The 20,000-nt window shown below is 47.5% G+C and overlaps 1 protein-coding gene across 1 annotated transcript in view; it reads left to right on the forward strand.

Annotated features, from left to right (window-relative positions):
• LOC118371279 (centlein) overlaps positions 1-19,938 on the forward strand; it is a 76,451-nt gene extending 56,513 nt beyond the window's left edge. Inside the window, exons 15-18 of the mRNA XM_052511406.1 lie at positions 13,297-13,397; positions 17,168-17,259; positions 19,397-19,476; positions 19,545-19,938. Coding sequence (XP_052367366.1) covers positions 13,297-13,397; positions 17,168-17,259; positions 19,397-19,476; positions 19,545-19,938 — 667 coding nt within the window. The remainder of the gene's footprint in view (positions 1-13,296; positions 13,398-17,167; positions 17,260-19,396; positions 19,477-19,544) is intronic.
• The last annotated feature ends 62 nt before the right edge of the window (positions 19,939-20,000 follow it).

A 20,000-nucleotide genomic window follows, 5' to 3' on the forward strand; every position in this document is an offset into this window, starting at 1 on the left:
CAAGGCTATGCTCGCTGAGTCCGTACATAGTCAAAGCTTTCCTTAAGTTTGGGTCAGTCACAGTGGTCAGGTATTCTGCCACTGTGTACTCTCTGTTTAGAGCCAAATAGCATTCTAGTTTGCTCTGATTTTTTGTTAATTATCTCTCTCTCTCTCTCTCTCTCTGTATCTCTCTCTCTCTGTATCTCTCTCTCTCTCTCTCTCTCTCTCTCTCTCTCTCTCTCCGTCTCTCTCACTCTCTCTCGCTCTCTCTGTCTCTCTCTGTCTCTCTCTGTCTCTATACCTCCTCAGTTGGCCTGATTGCTTGCTGATATAGAGTATTGTCATTTGCACACATGCACACCGTTACACACACACACGTTTTACACACACACGCCCTCACCTCTGTCTGACCTCTCGACCTCTCCCCCGCAGTTTGTCGGTGTTAAACTTGAGCACGCCCTTCTGAACTTCACAGCGTCCATCTCCCCTCCTCATTATTTCCAGCCAGCAGGTTCCAACACTAGATCATTAGCCCCGTCTCTCATTTGGAAAATTGCCGGCCCGAAGATTTTGTTGGTTGGAGAAAAAATATCACATTATCGGTGTGCTCTGGCAGTGTCTTTGTGAAGCGTCTTCAATTTCGTGTTGTTTCTAATGATAGTGAGAAATAGATTGTTTTAATCTGGCAACAGTTCCATGTTCCACGTCATATATTTTAATCATTCTACTCAGCGGACAGCAAAACATTTGTTCATTAAAGTAATTTTACCTTACACTTTTTTGCAACGAACGTGGGGACGGGCAGGTCTGTTAGTTGCAGCTCTGGGGTATGATTCCATTCATCACCACTACCTATTAATTATATCAAATACCTCACTGGACCTTTCTGTTCTCTGAAATGTGGCAATGTGAATGTGTTTGGTAAAGGAGAGCTACCTAAGAACGTAAACAGACAGTTGAGTATTATGGGGACATGTTGTCCGTGTACTGAACTGGTACTGAACCTCTGTGACAATAGAGGTGTAACGAGAGGGAGAGAGAGAAAAGGGTGGGGGACAGGGATTGTGTTAATTACCAGGGCTGTTGGAGGTGTTGTTCTTCATTAGGGCCTCTGACTGCGGCTCCCTACCACTCTGCCAGGACTCATGCTGCTCTACAGCCCAGACCAGGCTCAACCAACCACTGACCAGCCAGTCCTCTGTTTGATCTGGAGAGGCTTCCCCTACCCGTCCCTACTCTACCCTGTTCCCTACCCTACTCTACCCCGTTCCCTACCCTACTCTACCCCGTTCCCTACCCTACTCTACCCCATTCTCTACTCTACCCCGTTCCCTACCCTACTCTACCCCGTTCCCTACCCTACTCTACCTCGTTCCCTACCCTACTCTACCCCGTTCCCTACCCTACTCTACCCCGTTCCCTACTCTACCCCGTTCCCTACCCTACTCTACCCCGTTCCCTACTCTAGCCCGTTCCCTACTCTACCCTGCTCCCTACTCTACCCCGTTCCATACTCTGCCCCGTTCCCTACTCTACCCCGTTCCCCACTCTAGCCCGTTCCCTACTCTAGCCCATTCCCTACTCTGCCCCGTTTCATACTCTTCCCCGTTCCCTACTCTACCCCGTTCCCTACTCTACCCCGTTCCCTACTCTAGCCCGTTCCCTACTCTAGCCCGTTCCCTACTCTGCCCCGTTCCATACTCTTCCCCGTTCCCTACTCTACCCAGTTCCCTACTCTGCCCCGTTTCATACTCTTCCCCGTTCCCTACTCTACCCCGTTCCCTACTCTTCCCCGTTCCCTACTCTACCCCGTTCCCTACTCTAGCCCGTTCCCTACTCTGCCCCCATACTCATACTCTTCCCGTTCCCTACTCTACCCCGTTCCCTACTCTAGCCCGTTCCCTACTCTACTCTGCCCCGTTCCCTACTCTACCCCGTTCCATACTCTGCCCCATTCCCTACTCTACCCCGTTCCCTACTCTACCCCGTTCCCTACTCTAGCCCGTTCCCTACTCTGCCCCGTTCCCTACTCTACCCCGTTCCATACTCTGCCCCGTTCCATACTCTGCCCCGTTCCCTACTCTGCCCTGTTCCCTACTCTACCCAGTTCCCTACTCTGCCCCGTTCCCTACTCTGCCCCATTCCATACTCTGCCCCGTTCCCTACTCTGCCCCATTCCATACTCTTCCCCGTTCCCTACTCTGCCCCATTCCATACTCTTCCCCGTTCCCTACTCTACCCCGTTCCCTACTCTGCCCCATTCCATACTCTTCCCCGTTCCCTACTCTGCCCCATTCCACACTCTTCCCCGTTCCCTACTCTACCCCGTTCCCTACTCTACCCCGTTCCCTACTCTAGCCCGTTCCCTAATCTAGACCATTCCATACTCTAGCCCGTTCCCTACTCTGCACCGTTCCCTACTCTACCCCGTTCCCTACTCTACCCCGTTCCTTACTCTAGCCCGTTCCCTACTCTACACTGTTCCATACTATACCCGTTTGTGTGGGGCTGTAGCAGGCTGAGGCCGTTCCATACTCTGCCCCGTCTCCTCCTCCTCTCCCCCCTCCTCCTCCCCTCTCCTCCTCCTCCCCTCTCCTCCTCCTCTTCCCCTCTCCTCCTCCTCCTCCCCTCTCCTCCTCCTCTTCCCCTCTCCTCCTCCTCCTCCCCTCTCCTCCTCCTGTCCGGTCCTCCTAATCCCAGATGATCTCATTATGATCTAGCCCGGCTGCCTCTCTCTCTCTCTCTCTCTCTCTCTCTTTCTCTGAGCCAGAGCTGTCCGAGCTAATTACAGACCAGGCATACAGCCGCCACAGCTCCAGCCGCCGCTTCCCGCTAAGGATCCTCCCGGCCGGGCAAGCGGCTGCAACGTCCTACCCGGTCCTTGCAACTGACCCTCGAGGAGCACGAGGGAGAGCGGGAAACCTCCCGTTCCCTTTCAGGCTGTGCAGCCCCTGTCCTCCGGGGTTAGTGCTGATCCCCGTCAACCCAGCCAGGCACTTGCTACCCCAGTGCCCACGCCAAGGCCCAAAGTAAACTTGGCGGAGGTCTCTAACTCGTGCTTTCGAAAAACGACCACCCCCCCCACACACACACACACACACACAGAACCGCCACGCTTTGATCCTGGCCCCGGCAACAGCCCCGACGACCATTAGACGGCTCAGTTTGCAAAAGCAAGCAGCAGGCACACCGTCCGTCCGACCACCTTCCCCACTCCCCCTTCTCCTCTCCCCAAACCCACGCTCCTCACCCCATCTCCCTTTATATCTATTGGGAGTGTTTGGGAAGGCGGGTGTGTGGGAGGGCAGGGGAAGAGGGGGGGCAAGAAACGAAGCATACACGGTGCAATTAGGCTGGGCTTCTATATCAAGCTGTTTGGCGGCTCCGGCGATGTAAATTACTGTTGATAGCCAACAATTAAGGAGATGGGAGACGTGTTGGTGCAATAACTAGACCAACACACACCCCCAGCCCTAAACTTCGTATGTATCCCAAAATGGCACCCTATTCCCCAAATAGTGGACATCTTTTGACCAGACCACTGTGGGCCCGGCACTGGTCAAAAGCAGTGCACTATATAGGGAATTAGGGGTCCATTTGGAACGTAGACATCTAGTGCTTCTGCAAGGCCCAATAATAAGTGGCAGTTTGCCATTCTGCCGTCCATATTAAGATGATTGTGCTTGTGAAGGTTGCGCCTCCTCGTAAGTGTTAGCTATGATTTGCTAATGGCTAATTATCTCCTGGCTGGAGGTAGGAGGAGGAGTTTGGGCCCAATAACAGTCCAACGAAGGCTGCTGTTAGGATGTTTAGATGCTTAAAGGATATTCTCTCACCCCTCTCATTTCCTTTCTCTCTCTCTGTTGGCTAAAGTCTCCTCTCTCTCTCTCTCTCTCTCTCTCTCTCTCTCTCTCTCTCTCTCTCTCTCTCTCTCTTCTCTCTCTCTCTCTCTCTGTTTGCTAAAGTCTTTCTCTGTCTATGTCTCTCTGTCTCTGTCTCTCTCTCTCTCTCTCTCTCTCTCTGTTGGCTAAAGTCTTTCTCTGTCTCTCTCTCTCTCTGTCTCTCTCTCTCTCTCTCTCTCTCTCTCTCTCTCTCTCTCTCTCTCTCTCTCTCTCTCTCTCTCTCTCTCTCTCTCTCTCTCTCTCTCTCTCTCTCTCTCTCTCTCTCTCTCTCTCTCTCTCTCTCTCTCTCTCTCTCTCTCTCTCTCTCTCTCTCTCTCTCTCTCTCTCTCTCTCTCTCTCTCTCTCTCTCTCTCTCTCTCTCTCTGTTGAGCTAAAGACCCTCACTGTTTGCTAAAGTATTTCTCTCTCTCTCTCTCTCTCTCTCTCTCTCTCTCTCTCTCTCTCTCTCTCTCTCTCTCTCTCTCTCTCTCTCTCTCTCTCTCTCTCTCTCTCTCTCTCTCTCTCTCTCTCTCTCTCTCTCTCTCTCTCTCTCTCTCTCTCTCTCTCTCTCTCTCTCTCTCTCTCTCTCTCTCTCTCTCTCTAAAGTCTTCTCTCTCTCTCTTTCGGGCTAAAGTCTTTCGCTCATTTTCAATTGCAGGGCTTTATTGGCATGGACAATATATGTTAACATTGCCAAGCAAGTGAAGTAGATAATAAGCAAAAGTGGGAAAAAACAATAAAACTGAACAGTAAACATTATACTCACAAATGTTCCAAAACAATAGACATCAAAAGTTGTATTATGTGCAAATAGTTAAAGTAAAAAGGGAAGATAAATCAACATAAATAAGGGTTGTATTTACAATGGTGTTTGTTCTTCACTGGTTGCCCTTTTCTTGTGGTAACAGGTCACACATCTTGCTGCTGTGATGGCACAGCATTTCACCCAGTATCTATGGAAGTTTATCAACATTGGATTTGGTTTCGAATTCTTTATGGATGTGTGTAATCTGAGGGAAATATGTGTCTCTAATATGGTAATTAATTTGGCAGGAGGTTAGGACATGCAGCTCAGTTTCCACCTCATTTTGTGGGCAATGTGCACATACACACATTCTCTTGAGAGCCAGGTCTGCCTATGGCAACCTTTCTCAATAGCAAGGCTATGCTCACTGAGTCTGTACATAGTACAAAGCTTTCCTTCAGTTTGGGTCGGTCACAGTGGTCAGGTATTCTGCCACTGTTTACTCTCTGTTTAGGGCAAAATAGCATTCTAGTTTGCTCTGTTTTTTTGTTAATTCTTTCCAATGTGCCAAGTAATTCTCTCTTTGTTTTCTCATGATTTAGTTGGGTCTAATTGTGTTGCTGTCCTGGGGCTCTGTGGTGTGTGTTTGTGAACAGAGCCCCAGGACCATCTTGCTTAGGGGACTCTTCTCCAGGTTCATCTCTCTGTAGGTGAGGGCTTTGTTATGGAAGGTTTGGGAATCGCTTCCTTTTAGGTGGTTGTAGATTTTAACGGGTCTTTTCTGGATTTTGATAATTAGCGGGTATCGGCCTCATTCTGCTCTGCATGCATTGTTTGGTGTTTTACGTTGTACACAGAGGATATTTTTGCAGAATTCTGCATGCAGAGTCTCAAATTGGTATTTGTCCCATTTTGTGAATTCTTGGTTGGTGAGCGGACACCAGACCTCACAACCACAAAGGGCAGTGTGTTCTATAACTGATTCAAGTATTTTTAGCCAGATCCTAATTGGTATGTCGAATTTTATGTTCCTTTTTGATGGTATAGAAGGCCCATCTTGCCTTGTCTTTCAGTTCGTTCACAGCTTTGTGGAAGTTACTTGTGTCGCTGATGTTTAGGTCAAGGTATGTATTGTTTTCTTGTGCTCTAGGACAACGGTGTCCAGATGGAATTTGTATTCGTGGTCCTGGCAACTGCAAAAAAAATAAAAGTAAGAAATAAAAGTAAGAAATAATTCAAATAACAATAGCGAGGCTATATACAGGGGGTATCGGTAAAGAGTCAATGTGCGGAGGCACTGGTTAGTCAAGGTAATTGAGGTAATATGTACATGTAGGTAGAGTTATTAAAGTGACTATGCATAGATAATAACATAGAGTAGCAGCAGCGTAGAAGGGGGGGGGCAATGCAAATAGTTTGGGTAGCCATTTGATTAGCTGTTCAGGAGTCTTATGGCTTGGGGTTAGAAGCTGTTTAGAAGCCTCTTGGAACTAGACTTGGCACTCTGGTACAGAGAGAACAGTCTATGACTAGGGTGGCTGGAGTCTTTGACAATATTTAGGCCTTCCTCTGACACCGCCTGGTATAGAGGTCCTGGATGGAAGCTTGGGGCCGTAGGCACGGCCCTCTGTTGGTTTGTTTGGTTGTTAATTAGGGTGTGCAGGGTGAATACGTGGTCTGTCGTACAGTCATTTGGTAAAAGCCAATTTGACCTTTGCTCTGAACATTGTTTTCGGTGAGGAAATGTACGAGTCTGCTGTTAATGATAATGCAGAGAATTTCTCAAGGTTGCTGTTGATGCATATCCCACGGTAGTTATTGGGGTCAAATTTGTCTCCGCTTTTGTGGATGGGGGTGATCAGTCCTTGGTTCCAAATATTGGGGAAGATGCCAGAGCTGAGGATGATGTTAAAGAGTTTAAGTATAGCCACTTGGAATGTGTGGTCTGTATATTTTATAATTCCATTTAGGATACCATTAACACCATAGGCCTTTATGGGTTGGAGGGTTTGCATTATGTCCTGTAGTTTGTTCAATCTCTGTCTCTCTTTCTCCCTCAGGCTGAAGTCTCTCTCTCTCTCTCTCTCTCTCTCTCTCTCTCTCTCTCTCTCTCTCTCTCTCTCTCTCTCTGTCTCTGTCTCTGTCTCTCTGTCCGTCTCTCTCTCTTGGGCTACAGTCTCTCTCTGTGTCTTTTGATCTCTCACTCTCTCTCGTTCTGTCCTGAGCTGCTGTGTACAGATGTTTCATCATTGCTCCCCCCATCCAAACAGGCACTTATAAAAGAGGCTTGTGGTCCAATCAACCATTTGTTGCCAAAATGAGTGTGCTTGTGTAGTGTTTATTCCCTGGGTCCGGGTCCCTGTAGTGTTGCTCTCAACTCAGCAACACTCCAATTATTGGATCCTCTAGTTCCTTTAGTGGAGGTGAGGCCGTTAAGGAAGGTGAACCAGCTGCAGGTCCACTATGGTACTTTAATCTCTCTCCCACTGGCTCCCTGCAATGGAAATGATCATGGATGCAATCAGGCACAGAGTGCTTAAGAACTCAACTTCATACCCTTGAACTTGCTGGGTATTATCAAGACCTGTGTGTTTAGGTGATTTAAGTGAAAGCGGACTAGCGTCTCCCCTGACATCATTAGAAGTACCATGATCTGCAGCATTAGATTAAACGCCTGCATTTATGTTAGACATTTCCCTTTGTCCTAATGAATAAATAATATGGATCTAGTCAGGGAAGTATTCTGTTTAACTTGTTATCTCAAATCAAACTGTGTTGGTCACATCTCCCACATATAGAATACGACGTTGACTTTACCGTGCAATTCATTACCGTGCAATGTACATGTAGGTAGGGTCAAAGTGACTAGGCAATCAGGTTACATAATAAACTGCAGCTATGTGTGTGTGCCGTCAATGTGCATGTGTTTTGTATGTGTGTGTTGGAGTGTCAGTGTAAGTATGTGTGAGCGTGTGTATGTGTGTGTTGGAGTGTCCGTGTAAGTATGTGTGAGAGTGTGTATGTGTGTGTTGGAGTGTCCGTGTAAGTATGTGTGAGAGTGTGTATGTGTGTGTTGGAGTGTCAGTGTAAGTATGTGTGTGTATGTGTGTGTTGGAGGTTCAGTGTAAGTATGTGTGAGCGTGTGTATGTGTGTGTTGGAGTGTCCGTGTAAGTATGTGTAAGCGTGTGTATGTGTGTGTTGGAGTGTCTGTGTAAGTATGTGTGGGTAGAGTCCAGTCAGTGTGCATAGTCACATCGGTAGTGTAAATTCCCTCTGTCATAGCATTGTTTGTTTCCTTTGTTGTCGTTGTGTTTATATCAAACAGATCATAGATTTATTTGTAATCTCACTCTGATCACTGTTTCAATGTATAAACTGGGCTTGCCCTTGGTTTCTTGTGTCGAGGTCTATAGACTCCCCTGACTCTCCTGATAGCCCTAAAACAGGCATATTTACCCTCCCACGTTTGAAGTGGTCCTGAGAGAAGACTTGACATTTTCCATTGGGACCACTCTACCATCGGTTTGATATCAAATTAGGCAGTCAGCAGGAAATCTTTCTCTCTCTCTCCTTTATTTAATCATCAATTGTTGTTCTCCTCAGACAAAAACCCCCCGTTTCAAATATGGGCTCTCAAACACGAAGCGCACTCTGGAGGAGAATGATTTCAATTGCGAATGAGCAAATAAAGAGGAAAGCCGCCGGAGCGCCGGCCAGGCATTCAGATTGTCCTCTTTGTCGTTGGTGGAGGAGAGGCGGGGCGGGAGCGGGTTGGGCGAGGAATGTTGATTCGCCATGGGTTCATTTTTATCTCCCATCATTATGGTTCTGTCTCTGGTAGTCCTCTGGTTGTCCGCCGCTCGTTAATTGTTGTTAGTGGTCTGTGGGTGAAAGGGAGGGGTTATTTAGGCCCTCGTAAACAGACTAAACACTGGCTACGCGGCGAGCTCCGCGGCAGGCGGCGCCTCACACTGAAGACGGTACACTCAGTCGACATCAAGGCATAAATTAGGCAGCTATTACTGTTGGATAAAAAGCCTTTAAGATGATTTGTAGGAAGAACTGCGTGGTGAAGAAGCCCCTCTACTGAGAGTGACCATTACAGACGTGGTGGAGACGTTTGACTCTAATGAAGTTTAATAAAGTTTACCCGGGTTGTCTGCTCTCTCTCTTTCTCTCTGCCATGTATTTTCTCTCTCCTTTCATCTTGATTGCTAAAATGTATTAGAAGTAATGAGTGTATTTTGCCCCCCCCGGACCAGGGAGTTTTAGGGGGAGGGACGCACGGGGCAGACAGACACACACACACACAGACACACACACACACACACAAAGAAGACAGAATGTTTTATGTTTGTTTTGATAACCGACCACCAAAGTGCCTCCTTTATTCATTATTTGCTAAATGAATTATTCTTTGAAACTTTGCTGCACACTTACTGGGTAATTATGAGGCAAGCCCAAGCCTGCCTTCTCTCTGGATTGCACCGCGGCCAGCCCACGCTCAGACGGCATGGGAACTAAAGCTGTGCTGTGAAACGTCAACATATAGATAATAAGCACATTTCACAGGACCAAGCTGAGAAAGTATATCTCTACAGTGATATCTACCTGTTTAGTCAGATACTGTGTGTTATGTCACTTTACGACATGCCAAAAGATGTCATAACGCTACACACTGAACAGTAGTATAAACACAGCAGGGTTCAGTCTACTTTTTGTGGTATTTGTATGTTGTAATGACAGATGCCATCATCAGAAGAGATCGTACTTAACAAAAATACTGTTCTTAGGGTCTGAAATGTGAAATCTGGTATTTTAACGCGGCGGGCACAATGGACCTCCTGGAACGTTCTCACTAGTCCACCCCAGCAGTGCCTGAACATGGAGGCCTATTTACCTCCCGTATCAATGCCCCGTGGCTGAGGAGGGAGAGGCGCGCTCCGGCTCCGCTCAGTGACTCACTGCTTCACTGTTGTTGTTGCATTATGGCCTGTGGCCACGAGAACAGAGAGCTGTATGAACTACAACACTTTACTGCTGACAGCGGAGGCTTATCCGTCCTCCCTCCCCGTCCGTACTAGACACAGGCTGTGTCCCAAATGGCATCCTATACCTTATATAGTGCACTACATTGGACCAGAGCCCTATGGGCCCTGGTCAAACGTAGTGCACTTAATAGGGAATAGGGTGTAATTTGGTATGGACACACAGACAGACTCTTGCCTTTCTGGGCTTAAAGCTGCAGAGAGAGGGGAATTCCCCTCTGACTCAAAATGATGTCTTTCCTCACCTCTTCTTCAGGGGGTACTGACATGCTCTCCTCTCTAGTCATATAACTTTTTTTTTACCCCTCTCTCTCTCTCTTTCTCACTCACTCTTTCTCTTTTCTATGTTTTTATGTGCCAAGCTTGAAATGGGAGAGAGTGAGATGGAGGGAAGGCCTGGCGCGTGAAAAGCACAGCGGTCAAAAGATGATGTACTGCTCTGTGATCCCCGGTGGGTCGGAGCTGGCGGTGTGTGCTCTAAGCTCTGTTAGTCTACTCTAGAGGAACACAGGTAGAGAAAAGATCAAATGACTTGGAATAGATGGCTCAGGGCTCGGCTGGCTCCGATGCTACTACAGTATTCCAGGAGAGAAGGGTTTTAACAAACAGCGTAACAGAGACGTAGAACACAGAGCCGTCATTACCAAGCCCAACGCATCTGTTCTGTCTGTTTTCTTTCATTTTGATGCTAGTGGAGGTGAAAGTGTTTTTTCCCCCCGCTTTCAAGCCTGCTGAGTTTGTATTCTACCTCAGGCGAGGCGTTAGGAGGGAATTGGAGATGGATTTGCTGGCTTTATTTGAACAGAAGAGAAAGGGGAAAAAGAGAGAACAGGATGTGTGATTGACCACAAACATTGTTCTATGACGCTGTCAAGGGTTGGACAGGAAAGCATCTGTTTTTGGATTATTAAAGTCTACCTATCAGTAGTGTTCTGGAGGGCCACTGTAGTGGATCAAGTGTGTCCTTACGCATGTCTGTTTGACCAGGAAACAGAAGTCAATGGCTGCATCTGAAATGGCATCCTATTCACACGGCCAAAAGTAGTTCCCTATATAGGGAATAGGGTGCTATTGTGGACGCCGAAAATATCAGTGGTGAAGCCCAGAAGAGGATATTGTAATGTAGAGAGGAGCAATGAATTACTTCAAGCACCGCGAAATATTGACTTCCGTAGATTTTAGTGGCATGATTTTCCCCACCACTGTCCTATAGCTAAGAGTAGCACATTATGTATCTGATCTCAGAACAACAGGGGGGTTAGCTGTTGTTTCTACTCATTTTACTCTGAGCCGTTCTCCTGTGTGTGGCGGGCTGATAGATACAGACACTCCTCAGGCAACCCTGGTGTTATCCCTCTTCCTTATGTATTTATTCGAAGAGATATCTAACATCCAACCAGCCTCTCAACCCTCTAGAGAGGGCCACGCTCCCCCTTCACCCCAGGGAACCAAATAGACTGCAAATAAACATCTGTTATTCAAATTGATGCATTCACACTAAGGAATCACACAAGCCTATGAAGCGAGAGGGAGAGGGAAACGGAGAAGGGGGCGAATCGAACGGGAGGGAGTTGGGAGTTAGCAACCTCTCATAAAACAATTATATGCAGTTGACAAAAAAAAAACAGGAATTTGCATCGGGCCTTGGGTCTGTATTTTAATTAAACAACTGTTGGGTCTGAAGAGACCTCCAGTACTGACTGCTGGATTGAGGGCTAATAAAGCTGTGTTCACACCGCAGCCCAGAGGCCTAACGCCACAGCTCACCGCGCTGGAGATGTGAGGTAAATGTTTGGTTGAGAGGAGAGCAGATACAGTAGAAGGTGATCTAGTTGGGTTGAGGAATAAGACAAGGTTTGCTTAGAGTGCCTCGTAGTACTGTCACCTATGATGTCTTTTTAGGACCTAAGGACAGTCATCTACCGGTAGCCGCCTTCAAGGGAATGTGCCTTGTGTGTGGCGTATTGGGCCACACTCTGACTACATTCATGTATTAGATATGTTTAATATGTCTCCTATATATACTGTTTTTTTACAAGGGTGTCATGGTGGGCAACCAGAAGGTCCCCGGACACAAAACAAAACCCCGTCTGGAATCTAATCCGGCATCACTGAGAGAAACATGTTCATCCTTCAACAAAACAGAGTGTCTTCAATATGAACTTGGGTGTCACGTCGATACGTCCCGGCATCGGACAAGGCATAAAGGAGAAACATTAGAAGGAATTGGGCCATTCCACACGCGGCAGAGTTGAGTTAATTTGTCCCATTAACGGGCTGTATGGATACATAATAGTATTCCTGGGGCAGTGCTGGGAGCTGGAACCTGCATCGACTGCAGCTCATTTACAGAGGAACATCTATAGTGAAGCAGCGACTCGTGTCTATCTGCCTTCTCTCTGTCTCACCCCCAGAGAGGATCAATAGTGGACTTATTTACACTGTGGGTACGTTAGCCCATTCATCTGTTATTATATCTTATTGTCCAGAAGGAACCTGCAAGTGTTTAGTTAGACAGTGTATACCATGTGTGTCCTGTACATACGACTAATACAACTTGAAGCTAGGCCTTGAGTCGCACCGTATTACTGTGGTGAACCCTGAGCCATTTCACTCACCTCAAGCCTGCTAACTAACCTGCCCCCTAACCCAGAACTACTCACATTTTACTGCCAACGACCGGGAAGAACATTTAGCAGTCCATGTTTATGTAAATGAAGACATCATTGGAGGAAGAACGGAACAGAGCGGAATGGACGGAACAGTACAGAACAGAACACTAGAAGGCCGTCACCATGTGTGTTTACTAACAGAACCAGGGTCCAAGCTGACACGACCTCACTAGCCCTCGTATGGCGCTGGTCTGGAGGTGTGTAAGGTTTCATTACTGGACTGTTCCATGCTCCTAGTTGAACCTGTATTATAATAGCCACCAGTCAGTGAAGAAAAGAAAATCAGGTTGAGTGATGCCACTGGAACAGTAACAGTAGTTCACACAGACAGTGCTTCTCTCTCTGGCTTCGCCATCTCCCCGGATGCTTGGGGCTGTGGAGGGAAGGGGCGGGGAACGAGGGGTGTGTTTTCAGGTGCGACGGTCTCAGCGGGACCTATACCCGCGTCCTCCGCAGACTTCTTTTTGGGTCCTAATAATAACTTGAAAGTGCAAGAGTCTCGAGCATGGCTCCTTTCTTCTTCATTAGCCTTTAGCGGGAATCAAGCTAATCGCAGAGAGTTCATTGGGCTCATACACACGTCACACACACACACACACACACACACACTGTACCTCCTTACCTGGGTTTCATGTTTCTTGTCACTTTGATTTCCACATGAATTAAATCCAGCCTTAATTAGCTAGTATTCCTCTTCATATTAATCATCTCGGTATCGTAGAGGAGGATTTGATGCCACGGTTGTCAGGTTAAAAGTAAAATGGAGTCGTCACGTACAGTCAATGGTTGTAATATGGAATTAGAAGTGGCATTTACAGGAATGTAACAAGATGTTCCCTTTCCTTGGGTCCAGGTGTGTTGAGAGAAGAGGAGGGCAAGTCTGACACAGAAACGGCCCTTCCTGTCACTAAAGTCTTGATGAAAACGTTGTGTTTTAAGTGTTGTTTTTTGATGTGTGTGGTGGTAGGACTAACCTAGAGGAGGAGCTGGATGTGTTGCGTGTCCAGGCTGCTATGGACCGGGCCACTGTACAGGAGCTGAGGCTGTGTCTTCAGAACGAACAACAAGGTGAGCCTTTTCACTTCCACACCATAGAGTTGGAAAGAAAGCCCACTCAATGTTTGCTGGATTATAATCCATTGGCTGACCTGGGTGGAATTGTGTGACCCTCGTTATAATATTAGAAGTCCCACCCAGTGAAATTATGAATGCATTCAATTGTGCTGTCCATGCTACAAAAGGCTTTGTGGCAAGTGTGCCCTCTATCCAACTCTATGGTCCACACTCATTTAGAGGCTGACTGACAGATCAGAACCCCATCAAGCTGTTTTGCCCCATTTCTCCTTGTCTGAAAGAATGTGTCCTCCATTGGTTTTCATGATCAAGCGTACTGGTGGTATCAAGCAACCCCCCTGGATAGTGTCTTTAGGCTAAACAAGTCAAAGAGGAAACACTGAATGAGGGGTGCGTTTAAAAGCTCATGTTCTAATAATAGTTTTGAATGAAAACACAATTTATAATGTATAAGTACTATCTCTCTATATGTCATGTATATCGAAATATCAAATTACTTTATTCTTGCTATGTAACTACTGTAAAAATAAAAAAAAACATATGTAGAATGTGTGTAGAATGTACATGTAACAACAAAATAAAAAGTTGTAAAGGGGGTGGTGGTGGTGTAAGGTCCCCAGCCAAAAACACTGAATAACGGCACATATGTTGGTTTAACAGACGTAGGTCGAACATCTGTTAAACGGTAGTGTTCTGACATGCTTGTAATGTTGTACCTCCTCAGCTACTTTTTTGTGGGGTTGAACACCACATTTTCAGTGGAATTAACAGGACAATTCAATTAAAGCCTGATCAACCTGTTCTAAATTGACTGGGATATCAAAGAAGGCATCTTCTTTGCATAGTGCATTCCTCCCCTCCTAATTGTAGAACGTGCATCAATTTGTCTGTGTCCCAAATGGCACCATATTCCCTACATAGTGCACTACCTTTTATCATAGTCATATGTGCTGGTCAAAAGTAGTGCACTATATAGGGAAAAAGGTGCCATTTGGGACTCCGATCTGCACGCTTTGTCAAATACTGAATAACCTACTACAGTGGCCCTTTTTAATTAACGAGTTCAATAACCAATCTGTTCTCCATCACTTTAATTTACCTGATGATTAATGATGGTGTCTGTCAGCCAAATGCAAAACCAGGGCTACAAAGGATGCCACTAATTAAGATGGCGGATCCCATTGACAATCAATGGCATAATCAGAAAAGCTGAGAGAGACTGGCTTTGAAAGTAATGGTTTAACATTGTATCCTGTCTGTCACCCAATCAACCAAATTCGAGACCTATAATCTCTACCCGGCACCACCTGACTGAAAGCACGGCTACAGCCACAGAATGTTTCTGATTTATACTACTGCCTTTCACTTTATAATAACTGTCTAGAAATATCACAGTTTGGCCCTTTTAAATGAATCCCAAGGATTGATTGTGACTAAAGTGATTATGTAATTGATTGACATACAAGATGTAAATTGAAATTGCTAACTCTGAGGCCAGCTCATCATAAACCAACACTGTAGCAGCTCAAATCAGGCCCTGGCAACACAAACCCAGAGATCCATAGAACACGTTTACAAGCTGCCCCGGAATTGACTCTTGCAGAACCCCTCTGACCCGATCAAAGGGAGAGAAAGGTTCAACCAGCAACCCAACCCAACCATCACAACCCAACCCAACCCAACCCCATCACAACCCAACCCAACCCAACCCCATCACAACCCAACCCAACCCAACCCCATCACAACCCCAACCTAACCCAAGCCCATCACAACCCAAACCCCCATCACAACCCAACCCCATCACAACCCAACCCCATCACAACCCAACCCCATCACAACCCACCCACCCCATCACAACCCAACCCAACCCCATCACAACCCAACCCCATCACAACCCAACCCAACCCCATCACAACCCATCACCAACCCCATCACAACCCCATCACAACCCAACCCCATCAACCCAACCCAACCCCATCACAACCCCATCACAACCCAACCCCATCACAACCCAACCCCATCACAACCCAACCCAACCCCATTCACAACCCAACCCCATCAACCCCCAACCCAACCCCATCACAACCCATCCAACCCCTTCACAACCCAACTCAACCCAACCCCATCACAACCCAACCCAACCCCCATCAACCCCATCACAACCTAACCCAACCCCTTCACAACCCAACCCAACCCCATCACAACCCGCTAATGAAAGCAAACAGATGAAAGACAGCGCTCCGTGGCGGAGACCTTTGTGGCTCGACCCGTAAGGGGCGGGAGACAGAGGCGCGGAGGGAGGAGGTGATGGGGTTGAGAAGACATTTGAGCCGTTAGACTTTAATGAATGCTGTAGCATTGGGACCTCCTCCAAAGCAAAGTGACTAGAGAGCCACTGACTCCCTCCATATCAAGGTACTAGTGCGAGGGTGCCAACTCCCCAGCCACCCCCCAGCCCGGGCGCGGCGGATAATTGTCTCCCTATCTGGTTATGTACACAGCGCTGCGCGGCAGCCCTCGCTTATTTGGGCTCTGGTCTGATTGGATGTGACAAGTCGGCGGAGACGAAAGAGACGGCTGATTTGAAGTAACAAACTTCCCTTTCCTTTCATTGGCCATGCAAAGGAGAATGGCGGGAGGAGCAAAGGAGAAAGAGTGGATCCACCTCTTTCTTTCCCGTTCTCTCGCTCTCTCCCTCTCGCTCTCTCCCCCTCTCGCTCTCTCGCCTCTTTCTCCTGCATCTCACGACAAAAGGTCAACTGACCTGAAAAGTCGAGTGCCTGAATATTTAACATTTTCAACCTTATCTGACAAATGAGTTTCCTTGTACTGCCATGAAAGTTTAACAAGAAGGAGTGAAGGGAGGCGTAAAAGTTTTGTCTTCGTTATTATTTTGCCTCAACCTTTTTATTTAAATTTTTAGGGTCAAAAAGAGGGTAGTTCCTACACAAAACAGACAAACTCCTATTCCGTTTGTGATTTTTAAATGTATTTATTCTCGCTTGTAGCAGCAGGGGAATCTACTCACATACTTGTTCTTCATCTTCTTCACCGGTGAATGTTAGAAACATAATAATGACTTGTTGAACTGCTCCCAATAAAGGCCGATTTTATTGGTTGGCGAGGCGTTATTCTACTGGGTGGGGATGCATGGTGGGCTACAAAGCAAGCAGGGCAGCCAGGGTTTGTGTGTTCACAGGGGAGTTGAACATTTCTCCACGTTTGTTTAAGATCTCCAGGGGTGGGGGGTTGTGTTTTCACCAATGTCTGCTTTTGATTGAACATCCCTAGTGGGATGCTTAGATAAAGTATTATTCGTGGTTCTTGATAAAGACTATGTCCTATGGTTTTAGAATGGAAATGGATATTCTAGGGTAGATTTATTGATTCTAATCCCCGAATATGACAAATCACTTTCTTCAATTGCTCTTTCGTTGGCATTTTATAATGGTTTTAGATTTCTGAATAATTGCCAAAGTGATATAATTTAGAGCTCTCTTGTCTTGAACTTACGGAGGACTCAAGGTTGACAGTCAGACACTGGGAAGTCATGTGTTCTTTTCTGACACTATTTTCAGAAAAGAACAAGTAGCCTACAAGAATAGGCTTACGGCGTGAAAGAAATCAATTAGACATAATTCATTAAAATTGATTTAATAATCTTTTTTCCCCTTCCTTTTTCATCTACCTATGTGGCTGGCTGAAAGGAAGCAGACACTGTCTTGTCTTCGTGTCACAATAACATGCTTTGTCCTCGTTGGCAGAGCTTCTTCACAAAGTGGCCGCTGATCCGGAGGTCAAGAACAGCACTCCCAAAAAGCCCTCTGCCGAGAGAGTGGAGCAGTCGCTGAAGAAGGTACAGTAAAGTGCTCTTTGTCACCACCAATAAAAGAAACCCGGCGAGACAAAGTCTTCCTCACCACAGTACCTACTAAAGTTATTCCTGGAACACTGAAGTTGGGAGAAATACACGGTCTCGGCTCTTGGGCGTTTTAGGTGGAGGTTTTGTTGTTGAGCAGGCATTTTCGGTCAAAATAACAATTAGAAAAACATATTTAAAAGTATTCAATGTTTGCTAGTTGTTGCAAAGGCTTTCCTCTGAGAACTACAAAACAACCACAAATAATGTTTTTTAAATGACTTCTTCCCAGGCCCCATCACTCACCGTGAGTGTGATAATCCTCCACAATGACGTTGGTGAAGTGCCGTTCGGGGATGTTAACAGGGGATGTAAAGCGTGCTCATACGCCCATAACAGTCATGCAGTGGTATGTTGAAGAGGATTGAGAGGGACACAGAGAACTATTTTAACGGGGAATTAAATTGTTCCGGAATCATTTCTAGCAGATGATGCCAAGGCATCTAGCGCCAACAAATGCCATATGGCGGGCGGTTTAATGGAGACTGTCATGGCATCTATTACAGAGTGACAGTACCATGTTAGTATAATAACCAACAGGGGTCGGGGGAGAGGAGGGAGGAAGGAGGATGGGAGGAGAAGAGCAGCACTCATTTATGTTATCCAGACATGGTGGGTAATGGAAGACGTTTTGGGAGGCCCGGTGAGGAGCACTGTATGTGTGTGTGCGGGAAATTTGACATGTCTCACTGTAAGGCCGGAAAGCCGCCCTAATTTTGTTTGAATGGCACCGTGCTGCTTAAGCAGAGGGCAGAGCCGTGCCCAATAAAAGAGAGAGATTGCCTGGGGGTATAGCTACACCCAGCTTGTATCCACTGCTCTGTTTAACCGTTTCCACCAAAGAGACAAAGGGGTGGTCCTGTTTTCAGTGTTTAGTGATAGGTGACTGGTTTTGGACGAGCAGTCAGATGTCTGTAGCCTCTAGGAGGGGGGCAGCTAGCAGTCAGATGTCTGTAGCCTCTAGGAGGAGGGGGCTAGCAGTCAGATGTCTGTAGCCTCTAGGAGGAGGGGCGGCTAGCAGTCAGATGTCTGTAGCCTCTAGGAGGAGGGGGGGCTAGCAGTCAGATGTCTGTAGCCTCTAGGAGGAGGCGGCTGGGGGCTGTAGCATGTCAGCATGTCTGTAGCCTCTAGGAGGGGCTAGCAGTCCAGATGTCTGTAGCCTCTAGGAGGGCTAGCAGTCAGATGTCTGTAGCCTCTAGGAGGAGGGGGGGGCTAGCAGTCAGATGTCTGTAGCCTCTAGGAGGGGGGGGGCTAGCAGTCAGATGTCTGTAGCCTCTAGGAGGAGGGGGGCTAGCAATCAGATGTCTGTAGCCTCTAGGAGGGGGGCTAGTGGGGCGGCTAGCAGTCAGATGTATGTAGCCTCTAGGAGGAGGGGGCTATCAGTCAGATGTCTGTAGCCTCTAGGAGGGTGGGGCTCAGTCAGAATGGGAGTGTTTACATTTCAGTAATTTAGCAGATGCTCTTATCCAGAGCAATTTGGGTTCAGTGCCTGCGCAAGGCACATCGACAGATTTTTCAGCTAGTTTCTCGAGAATTCGACCCAGCGACCTTTTTGGTTACTGGCCCAAAGCTCTTAACCGCTAGGCTTCCTGCCGCTATGTTAATGGCCAAATGGTTTGTTTCAACCCTCTAATTTTTTTTTAAATGTATTTATTTATTTTTACCTTCATTTAACCAGGCAAGTAAGTTAAGAACACATTCTTATTTTCAATGACGGCCTGGGAACAGTGGGTTAACTGCCTGTTCAGGGGCAGAACGACAGATTTGTACCTTGTCAGCTCGGGGTTTGAACTCGCAACCTTCCGGTTACTAGTCCAACGCTCTAACCACTAGGCGCTGCCGCCCCAATACCCTGGCCTGCACAGTTACTGCAAACACAGGTCAGAGTAGAGAGAAACACTGACACTACGCTGTTTTCGCAGTTCAAAGTTGACAGATTTTTCTTGTTCGTAGCTTATTTTAAGACATTTACAGTGAATAGAAGGTCCTGGTTAACTCTACATGGCAGAGTACATAGAGGGTATGACTGGGAGGTTAGTTCTGTCCTAATGAACACTCAATGATCACCATATAGATAGAACAGTTGGAGAGGAGGACGGTCTCCATGGAGCAGGAGACCGAGAGGCTGAGGGAGGACAACCAGCACTCCAGGAGGCCAACACAGCTCTAACCCAGGACAAGGAGCACCTCCAGGGGCTCCCCTGGTCTGCCTCCGCACCCAGGGGGCTGCCTCGCGACGAGGCGGCCCATGCCCAGGCACTCGCCCAGGGGGAGACACGGCACCGAGGCCCTGGCCCTGGAGACCCAGCTGAGGGGGCCAGGAGGGAAGCCAGACGCACCGGCAGCAGCTGCCCGCTCAGGCAGGAGCTGGGCATCCTGAGGGCGGCCCGGGACTTCAACAGGAGGCAGAGAGGACCCAAGGCTAAGATGCTACAGTTAACAGGGCTGGCCGCAGCAGCCAAGGCTACAGCAGGAGGAGGAATAAGTGGAGGGGCATTAGCAAAAACAAGGTCAAATTCAAAACAGGCATGTGGCCCAGAGGCCCGGCGCGGCTGCACCGCCACCCCGAGCGGTTGGCCCCACCGCCATCGGAGGAGGAGGCCGCAGCCCTGCTAGGGGACGACTGGGAGGACATAAGCGACAGGTACGACACACACTCTCTCCTCTCTCTCTCTCAC

Source organism: Oncorhynchus keta, unplaced genomic scaffold (genome assembly GCF_023373465.1).
Source record: "Oncorhynchus keta strain PuntledgeMale-10-30-2019 unplaced genomic scaffold, Oket_V2 Un_contig_6766_pilon_pilon, whole genome shotgun sequence".
NCBI lineage: Eukaryota > Metazoa > Chordata > Actinopteri > Salmoniformes > Salmonidae > Oncorhynchus > Oncorhynchus keta.